Here is a 10768-nt window from a genome sequence, read left to right as displayed (position 1 = left end):
TTTAGGATTTGCAAATAAAATTCGAATAAATTTATCACTAATTAATGTCTATTCGAAAGATATCCATAAAATGATTATTTACACTTTAGGATTTGCAAATAAAATTCGATTAGATTTATCACGAATTAATGTCTATTCGAAAGATATCCATAAAATGATTATTTACACTTTAGGATTTGCAAATAAAATTCGAATAAATTTATCACTAATTAATGTCTATTCGAAAGATATTTCACATGATTAATTACACTTTAGGATTTGCAAATAAAATTCGATTAGATTTATCACGAATTAATGTCTATTCGAAAGATATTTCACATGATTAATTACACTCCAAAATTTGCAAATAATTTTATTATTTATTAGCAAATAAGTTTAGTTTACCTTTCTGGAAAAGTCATTGGTTTTGTCAAGTTATATAAAGGAGCCGCAAGTTCGTTAATTGTCTTTGTTATTTCATCGTTGTTACACTCTATGATTATACCATTTTCTTGGTCCGGGTCAAATGTTATGAACACGTCGACATCTTTCACAGTCAGCTGTAGGTACTGTGAATCTTGATCATATTCCACGTTGCCCCAGCGCGACTGTAGAACCGATTGTAGTTTTTGCAAGAACAAATCATTCGGCTCTTCTTTGACACTCGTTGGATCATAAGACATTAACATCATCGCCACATTGTCCGCAATCATGTCACTCATAGGATCAGTATCCCACTCTAATGTAAAACTATTTTGATCCTTTTGTTCAATCTTCAAAAATTTCCCGATTTGTAACATTTCGGGTTGTACTTGTAATACGCTTCCAAAATGTCGTGCTAAAAACTCTTTGTAATCTGATAATGGTCGTGTTAATTTTTGTTGGATCTTCATTGAAATCGTTAAAGGCTTCAACGATGAGAATTTACTAAGTTCATTTGGAGATACTATGATATGATTAAAATCTTTTCGAACTATTAACCCCGTTAAATGATCCTTACATTCAATCAAAGAACCATCTACAAGGGCAGTTGGATTAGATTTAAATTCAAATTGAGCTGTTTCACAATCTCCTGGTGCATATACTTCAACTCCTAAATATGCAAAATCTTTGGTTAACCGATCACGTAGACGTTCCATTTCAGTCGAAGCACCATGAACTAATATAATTCTTTTGACTTGAAGCGCTTTGATGAATTGTGAAGTGTGCGTAAAATCGGAGTGCCCCGAAAAGGAGACGTTATGTATTGAAATTTTTCGAGGAATCATGTTGCCGTTCATTGTTGGAACTTCTTTAGGCTCAGAAAAGAGATCCTTAGCTAATGTGTTCTCGACTGTATATCCAGGAATGATGACCCCATTTAATGGATTTGAAGCCCAACGATCAAATAATGTTCGACTCATTCCATTTTGAAGCATGGCTGGTGCTGCAAGGACAACACAAGGAAATGTGTCGTTGATTTCTTCAACACTTTTGACATATTTGATGTATTTAAATTTGAAATTTCCTTGGCCTGTAATCTTGCCTTCATTTGCTGCACCAATGAAATTGTTATAAACTTGCATGGCTTTCTTAGCAAGGTTTGACCCATAGTATATTTGAACAGAATGAAGACGTGGATTAGTGTCCCAAAACTCATCAAGAATTAATAAGATCTCTTGAACACGACCAAGTGCAAAAATAGGGATAAGACATCTTCCACCACGTTCAACAATCTTTGTTACATATTCTATGAAACGATATTCACGTTCAAACCGTCCTTCATTTCGAGATATTCCATGCGTACTTTCGATAATTAGGACATCTGGAGTAACTGGTGGGATTTCCGCGCCTTTAAGATGCCGTTCGTCTTCAAGGGAAAAGTCTCCTGTGTATAAAACTCGGACACCATCAATTTCAACCATCCACATGCAAGCACCTAAAACATGTCCTGCTTGGTAACAACAAATTTTGATACCGTTGTATGTAATTGTTTGACGATTGTTAGCAACCATAATCATTGGTAAACAATTATCAAGATCCATTTTGTTGAATAAATATTGTTCGCCACTTCCACTAGATAGACGTACATAATCTTGAAGGAGAATTTTGAATATAGATTTTGTGAGTGGAGTCATGTAACATTTGCCATGGAAATTTGTTTGAGTTAAAAACCATGGTACTGCTGCGCAATGATCGATATGAAAGTGTGTGATAAGTAAGAGATCAACATCTGCTGGATTAATTGCATCAAAAAATGGGAGACCAACAGTTTCCATATATCCAGGATGAACTCCACAATCTAGCATAATTGTATGACCTCGATATTTAAGTACAATGCAACTTCTTCCTACTTCTTGTCCTGCCCCAAGTGGGGTGATAGTAAGTGTATCATCGCCAATTGGGATTTCTTGCATTGTGAATTTTGTTCAAGCCTCAATTTAAACGATACGACATTTTCAAAGCTTTGGGTCATCTGTCACTTTTCAAATTTTCGTATTTTTATATAATAAAAGAAATATGAAAAACTTATGAATTAAATTATATTATAGAGTTTAATTATTGTATAATGAAATTTGGGAACAAGCAATTTCAGCATCAACTACTAGATTGAATATATACTCTCAGAAGAAGAATATTCATTATATTATTATATGTTTGAATAATTTTAATATATGCCTAATATTTTTGCAAAAAAATTATTTAAATAATTATGTTATACCATCATTTAATGAATAGAAAAATATTTAAATTTTTAATTAAATGTTTTTTTATGTAATGTTATAGCAATGCTTTTCCTTTTAAAGAAAATCTTAAGTGAATTACAGTATACTGACTCATTTGTGTGGTCATATAAAAATTTATTTTATATAAATATCACTTCGTTTCTTTCGTGAAACAAAAGAATAGTAAACAAAATTACATATAGCAAAATTAAACGAATTTGAAAAATTTGAATCAAATAACTTCATTGTTTGTTCGATTGATAACTCAAAATTTTTTTCTTTCAATTTAAAGATTTTGATTTGTACGAGTGAAAAAGTAAACAGATTGATCGTCCTGGACGATCAAAACACCCTCAATTGAATTTTAGGGTGCACCTTTGTGGCCAAAAAGCCATGAAAGTAAATGCTGCAAAATTTCATCCTAAATGGCAACAAATGTATTTAGTTGAATCTAAAAATATAAAAGAAACGCTAGGGGAAAGTTTTATTGAAATTCATCATATTGGTAGCACATGTATTCCATTGCTTCAAGCAAATCCAGTTATAGACATAATCATAGTTGTCAAAAAAAATTCTGATGGTGAACTTTATACAAAAGAATTAAAAAAAATTGGATATGAATTTTATGAAGATAAAGAAATTTCAACTCAAAAATTTTTCCAAAAAGTTTGTACTGATTGTTCTTACCATGTTTACCTTTTCCAAGAAGACAATATTTCTCAAATTGAAAGGTATTTAGCAGTTCGTGATTATCTTCAAGTCAATTCCAAAGCATTTCATGAATATAATCAACTCAAAACAAAGATTTCTGAAGAGCCTGCTAATGGGGTATCATCATATAATTCAAATAAATCCAAATTTTTGAATCAAATAGAATCTGAAGCATTAAAATGGTATCATATTAAATCAACTTGGAAAATGCGTTACGCTACCATAAGTGATCTTGAACCAATAAGTGAAGTTGAATCACTTTGTTTCCCCAAAGCAGAAGCCGCATCAAAAGAAAGCATTGAAAAACGGTTACTATCGTACTCGAGTCACTTTTTACTTTTACTCGATAATGATAAAATCATTGGTTTTATTAATGGACTGGTCACAAATGAACCTGATTTACGAGATGAGATGTATGATGATGCTAGTTTGCATGATGAAAAAGGCAAATGGCAAATGATATTTGGATTAGATACAATTCCTTCATATCGTAATCAAGGCTGTGCTGCCGTGTTAATGTATAAATTTATTGATGAAGCAAGAAAACAGAATAGAAATGGCTTAGTGTTGACTTGCAAAGATAAACTAATTCATTATTATGAAAAGTTCGGTTTCATAAATGAAGGAATATCACAATCAGTGCATGGAAATGTGGTATGGTATCAAATGAGATTAACTCTTACACAACAATAACTAAATACATGTGTAAGTTTCAACCCAAGCCAAATAATTAAAAGTCGATCATTTTGAACTCAAAATACATATAAACTATTGAATTAAAGATAAAAATTTATAAATATCTTCATAAAAATGATTTTGATAATAAAACCATATTTTTACAAAGAAAATATGCAATATTATGATTTTATATAATATAAAAACTTTTTATCAAGGAAACCTTTGTCGAACTGATGATTAAATTTTTATATGTTTATTAGGTGTTTTCATTAAATTTTCTTCAGGATATCTGGATAATGTACAAATATTTTAATATTATACTAAAATTGATTATAAACTTAAAATATTTAAACCCAATTTACATTTAAACTTTAACATGATATTATAAAAATGATATCATAAATTTATGCAAAATGTTAAGCAAAATTACATCTGGTTAAAAATTCTGAATGAATGTTTTTTGAGTCATTAAAACAAAGATTACACGAATCAATTAAAAAGAAAAGATAGTTATATATATTCAAATTTAACTCAACAACAAATATTTGTTTTGGCATCCGATTATAAAGTGACTAAGAAAAATTGGTTTATTGAACAAAAATTATATTTTTAAAGTCAAACGAATTCGGTTGATAATATTTATTCTAATATTCTATTGGATTTGGCAACATCCACCCCCGGTAGATGTCTTATTTGTAGTAAGACATTGTTTGATCAAGAAAATGAAAGTTTCATTAACGTTTAACCCTTCCTTTGCAGAAGTTTCGAAGTATTTTGTATGGAACTTTTGAGCCATTTGCTCACCTTTTTGAGATGGAATTGATGTATCGTCTCTTAAATCAGCTTTATTTCCAGCTACAACACAAGGAACCGAGGTTGTTTCTTTTGCATCAGTTACTTCTTTATAAAGTCCTGGTAATTCGCTAAATGATTTTTCTTCAGTTATTGAGAAAACAAAAAGAAATCCTTGTGAAGGTGAAATATAACGATACTTCATTGAAGCAAACTCATCTTGACCTGCTGTATCAGTGATTTCGACATCATATTTTTTCCCATCTATTTCAACGTTTTTTTCAAACATCTCTTCAATAGTTGGTGTATAACTCTCAGAGAATTCTCCTTTTATCCATTGCAAAGTGAGAGATGTCTTACCAACGGCACCTCCGCCAATGCTTAGGAGTTTAAGTTTTGGTGATTCCATTTTAGTGACTAAAGTGTTCAAAAGGTTATTTGTGAATTTTATTTAGGTTTGCAAACAACTCTCAAATTTATTTTTTTGTTTTTCTTATGTTATAATGATTACAATTTGAAACAGATGTTATATTACAATAAAATAGACTTTCGGGTAATTTTAAAAATGTATTAATTAAAATTTTTGATTAAAAAAAAAAAGATCTTTATGTTTTATTCTCGAGAAAATAAAATAATAAACTATTCAAAATTGCGAGAAAGATCGTTCGTTTCGGTGTTTTTTGGGCAGGTACACAGTTAATTTGAATAAAATTATATTCAAAAAGTGTCCAAGTTTTTGCGGTTCTGAATAACGCAGTATTGTGACATCCAACAAAAAAAAAAATAAGCGAACTTGCACATAAAACAGGAGAAACATGTTCACACAATGACAAAATTTGATTACATTGAAAAACATTTTTGTCATTAATTAAAATTTTTCAATTGAATTCATTTGCAGGTATTTTATCCTTACCAATTATCATGATAAAAAAAAATAGAATTTTTCATTTAATCTTTAGAAATTTAAGCCGAGATCTTTGAGCGGCATTCAACGTTTTCTGCAAGTTTGATACGACCGCCAGTTGGGTAGGCAAGTGTAGTATTACATTCTTCGCAATAAACAGGGATGTGTGAATGAGAAAATGCTGTTGTAACATTCATGCAAGATGGGCAACGAAGTGAAACAAATTCAGAACGTGGGTTTGGGATAAGTGTCTTCTTCTTGCATGTGTGTTTTTCTTTTTCGATTGATGGGTGAAGAATATCACAGTCGAGTGTACTCATTAAGGAAAGGCCGGCCTTCAGCGGTTATTGCATTGAAACTTTATTTTTTACATCACATTTCTTAAATATTTTTCTAAGGAAAACCATTAAAAAAGTTGATATTTGAATTGATATTGATCGGAATTCATTATCCAGCCAGCCAATTAAACATTTAATCATTTTGTCCAAAATTGCTTTGTTTAAATTCTTAATCCTAATGAGAAAACATGTGCACTAACTAAAGGTGTTCAAGTTCTTGTGAATAAACTCAAAATCATTAAGTTTCTCCGATATTAAATTTGAGAATATATTTGGCCGTAGTCTGCAGTTATCGATCAAATAGTACACAAACACAAACTTTTGGGACATTCACACAGAAATGACTTTTATCATGAAATCAAACAGATATAACATAACAATTTAAATTTTTATTATGTTTTTATTCAACAGAAAACGTTAATTATCATTTGTTAAAAAGATAAATTCATTTTATAAATTCTGTGAAACGATAGAACGATACATATGAAAAGGTTCGAATGAGTCAATTGACAGAGTCTGTTAGCTGTTATTTGGCCGCTTTACTTTTGGGCTGTCATAACCGTTCACATTTAGGCAGTATGAAGGTTTGGCTATCAGAACAACCCAACATCGTAACATGGTGTCCTTTCCGAGATGAAGCACGACTTTTTGCCGCGGCGACAACTCCGCAAGAGACACAATCACCCTCGTTAACATTATCTCGATTCAATTTCCTCGGCTTAACACCAACCACAGAAACATATCACACGTTTGATGTCTCTTCGCCAATAACCACATTAGATTGGTCAGTCACACGTGCTTTAGATCTTGGCGTAATAGCCACTGGTCATAACGATGGTAACATCACATTATATTCCCCATCAGAAAAGGAAATCCTCAGCACGCTTTCATACCATAAGCAGCCAATCACCTGCCTTTCATTCAATCGTAATCAAACAAATGTCTTATTATCAATATCATCAGATAACACCGTATCAATTTGGGACCTTACAAATCCAAAAGCAGGAAAACGATGTTCCTCAGGCATCACAAACAGAGTCGTCCAAGGTGAAATCACTGCCGTTTCGTGGCATCCCAAATCCTCATTATCGTCAATATTTGGCCTTTGTGACTCCACAGGTCTCTGTGTTGTTTGGGATCTTCGTTCCAATCGATCCACGCATAGTTTTGCAGATTCGACATTCAAATCTTCATTATCAGATATTGCATTTTCCCCATCGAACTCTACTCTCTTAGCCACCGCTTCCAACGATTCCCGTAATTCCGTGATATCGTTATGGGATCTTCGAAATATCACCGAACCATATAAGAAACTTCATGGGCATAGCTCTGGTGTTTCTAAGCTCGAATGGCCATCATCAGACTCCAGGATTCTTATTTCTGGTGGAAAAGACGGAAATATCATTTCATGGAATATTGAAACCGGAGAACAACTTTCGTCTATTTTCGAGTCCACGTCAGCGGTGACACATTTGTCGTGGTCACCATTCATCCACGGCGCGTTGTTGGCTTCAAGTTTGAACAATACGCAATTATATTCATTTGCAGATCCGACACTTGGACAATCGACGAAACTTCCTTTAGTCAAATATCATCAGCGTAACTCAGGCGTCGACGTTGCCTTTGATGGTCGAATCTTTCATTTCCATGATAAGACGATTCGTAGTTTCATTCATCAGGAACAAATTGCAGAAGCGGATGACTTTGTTAACCTAATTGATGCGCTAGAGAAGAACAATATGGAACAATTTGTCAACGATAAGATCCAAAGTAGTGAAGACAATACAGAGAAAGAATTATGGGAAATAACGCAACTTGCGATGAATTCCGAAACATTTAAATCGAATGCGTTAAAGTCATTAGGCTTTGAGAAGAAGAATTTCTCGGAATTAATGGCTCCGATTGTTAAGCCAAATCAATCTGTTGAAGATGCAGACTCAAGTAGTAATTTATTTGGTAACACGACAAATGATATTGACAATAGTATATTCGGTGGTACATCACAAGCAGATGCTGAAGTATTTGGTGATGTCTTTAGTCCATTTAGAGTATTACCTAAAGCTAAAGATGATAAAGCAGCAAATCTTATAGCTCAAGCTATAGTTACTGGTAATTTAGAAGAGGCTATAAATTGCGCTTTTAACTCAGAGAAATATGCAGATGCATTATTAATAGCTTCTTGTGGTTCATCAGAAATATTTGAAGCTGCACGTCAAAGATATATTAGATTAAGTAATACTCCACTTACGAGATTAATATCACAAATATCAGAGAATAAATTGGATAACTTAGTAAGATATGCAAAGATTAAGGATTGGAAAGAAATATTCGCAATCCTTTGTAATCATGCAAAAGATCAATTCGAATCTTTGTCAGCACATTTAGGTAGAAGATTAATTGCTGAACAAAATGATTATAAATCTGCACTCCTTTGCTTTATAGCAGCAAAACAATATGATATGATACAACAATGTCTTTTCCAAATTTATGAAAAGACTGAAAAAGATACTTCAAGTGCTTCAGTAGTATTACTTGTATTAGAAAAGTTATGTGCTATGGTAGGTCCTAAAGCTGGTGAAGTTGTTTCTGATATCGCTAGAACATTTTTACAACATGTAATACAAAGCGGTCATAAGGATGATGCTATTAGATTCGTCGATGCTTTGCCTGACAATAAAAGTCTTTTGGAATTAAAGGCTGCACTTAAAGGAGATTCATTACAACATCAACAAACATCAAAACAAGTCCGTCAACAACAACCGTCAATTCCCTCACAAAATATTCAGAACGTTACATCGCCCTCAAATGTATTCATACCAAATCAAAGACATGCAATTCCAGTACCACCAACAACACAACAACAATCCAATTTACCTCCTCCTCCACCTACAACTACACATAATTATATACCAAATAATAAACCACCAATAGGTCCACCACCTACAATGAATAATACTCCTCCTCCTCCTCAAAATGTTCCTACATATCAAGTACCGAATGGACCTAATGTATCACGTCCTACATATGTTGTACCAAATAATACACAAAATATTGCACCGCCCCCAATGACCGTTACGCCAACAATTGTGGCACCCCCAACAATTAACGTTCCACCACCCACAGTTAACGTTCCTCTGAGGACCACCCCACCACCAGGAGTTGGCCCAACCGTTGTCAAACCGCCGCCCACCATTACACCTGTTATAAATGCTCCACCACCAGCAGTTATCAAGCCACCAATAGCACAAGTAATGCCAGTTACTCAGCCACCACCACAACCAACTTCACCACCAATATCTCCACCACCAATGGCACCACCAGTAATTAATGCACCACCACCAGTACATATTATTCCACCACAAGTTGCTACACCACCAATGAATCCAGCACATTCACCATCAAATGTTGCAACACCAGAACAAAAAGCTCAGCCAGTAGTTAGTAACAAAGCTACAATTGAAGAAGTGCCACAACAATATCAATCATTAGCTAACTCAATTGTGGCAATTATAGACTCAATTGAATCGAAGCCTGACATTACACCACAAGTTAAAAAGGCTATACAAGACGCACAACAAAAGTTACCATACGTCTACGCAGCGTTTAAGAACGAAACTGTGCCGGAGGAATTGATACAAAACTTATCAATGTTCGTGCAGCAATTGAACTCAGGCGATGTCGCAGGCGCAGGAAACACAAGGAAGAACTTGGCCAAGTTCATGTCGAAGTCGAGAGATGTGGTGATGCTCATGATCTACATCCAGAACGCACTGAAGTAAACTTTCAACTAATGAAATAATTTTGTTTTTATATTCGTTAAAGAAGTGAACAATTTGCAGCCAAACAAATCGACTTCAGCTTCGCATTCCTCAACGATATTGTACTTGCGCAATGCTTTGTTTATATGAAGTCATTTTAGGCTGAAACGGAAGTTTGTATGAAAATATTGATCTGAAAGAAATGTTATAAATTTGTAATTTTTTAATAATCGAATCAAAATGTCAAAACCGCTTTATACCTTGTTCGACAAAAATTCGAATAAAGTTAGTCAATTCACAAACCTTTTTTATGTTTCCATAACTTTCTATTCAATTATTACCAAACTAAAACAAGAATATCTTCCAAAACAAAATAGATCTCACGAAATAGGTAGAACTCGAAAAATCTCATTTTTTTGTTTTTTATCATATATCGACATCATACAAAAAATCATAATTTTGAAGACGTAATGAACGGTGCATTGACTAAGCGATCAGAAACGATAGGCTACGACCTTCCATGTCAAATCCAAACAGAACAACAATTTTGAAGTACTTTATTAAACCTCATCATTTTGTTTTAAGAGCACCAAGAATTCAAGTTTTTATTCTTCTCATTTTTACAAGTAAAATAGTTTTCACCTTTGTTTTTAATAAACATTTACATTTCCATCACCAACAAAATCAAACAGAAAACCAATGTGACTTTGCGTCTACTACTGCAAGTTCTTTTTCACCATTTATTCATCTTTTTAACAACAAAAATTTCAACACATTTGATGATCAACAATCTGCTAACATTTTGGTAAAATCAAAAGAAATATGTTACCAAACATACCTTATACGATCAAAAAACATATTATTAACGCAAACAAAAAAAGAAATTTTCATTTTTTTGGCAAA

The 10768-nt window shown here is 33.0% G+C and overlaps 4 protein-coding genes across 4 annotated transcripts; 1 reads left to right on the top strand and 3 right to left on the bottom strand.

Moving 5' to 3' along the window:
- Positions 1-380: 380 nt before the first annotated feature.
- On the bottom strand, positions 381-2375 carry GO595_001114 (Cleavage and polyadenylation specificity factor subunit 3-I; the record flags this gene model as incomplete). The annotated part of the gene is made up of 1 exon (XM_067913877.1): positions 381-2375. The coding sequence occupies one exon, from the start codon at positions 2373-2375 to the stop codon at positions 381-383; it is 1995 nt and encodes a 664-aa protein (XP_067778732.1).
- Positions 2376-4725: 2350 nt separating this feature from the next.
- GO595_001113 (small GTP-binding protein) lies at positions 4726-5274 on the bottom strand (the record flags this gene model as incomplete). The annotated part of the gene is made up of 1 exon (XM_067913876.1): positions 4726-5274. The coding sequence occupies one exon, from the start codon at positions 5272-5274 to the stop codon at positions 4726-4728; it is 549 nt and encodes a 182-aa protein (XP_067778731.1).
- A 554-nt stretch (positions 5275-5828) lies between these two features.
- On the bottom strand, positions 5829-6089 carry GO595_001112 (Rps27bp; the record flags this gene model as incomplete). The annotated part of the gene is made up of 1 exon (XM_067913875.1): positions 5829-6089. One exon carries the CDS (start codon positions 6087-6089, stop codon positions 5829-5831), a length of 261 nt encoding a protein of 86 aa, XP_067778730.1.
- Positions 6090-6685: 596 nt separating this feature from the next.
- Positions 6686-9886, top strand: GO595_001111 (protein transport protein SEC31-like B; the record flags this gene model as incomplete). Its single annotated transcript, XM_067913869.1, has 1 exon — positions 6686-9886. The coding sequence occupies one exon, from the start codon at positions 6686-6688 to the stop codon at positions 9884-9886; it is 3201 nt and encodes a 1066-aa protein (XP_067778729.1).
- Positions 9887-10768: the final 882 nt, after the last annotated feature.

This window comes from Histomonas meleagridis (genome assembly GCF_020186115.1).
Source record: "Histomonas meleagridis strain 2922-C6/04-10x chromosome Unknown contig_12, whole genome shotgun sequence".
Lineage (NCBI taxonomy): Eukaryota > Parabasalia > Tritrichomonadida > Dientamoebidae > Histomonas > Histomonas meleagridis.
This window is presented reverse-complemented; position numbering and strand designations above follow the sequence as displayed.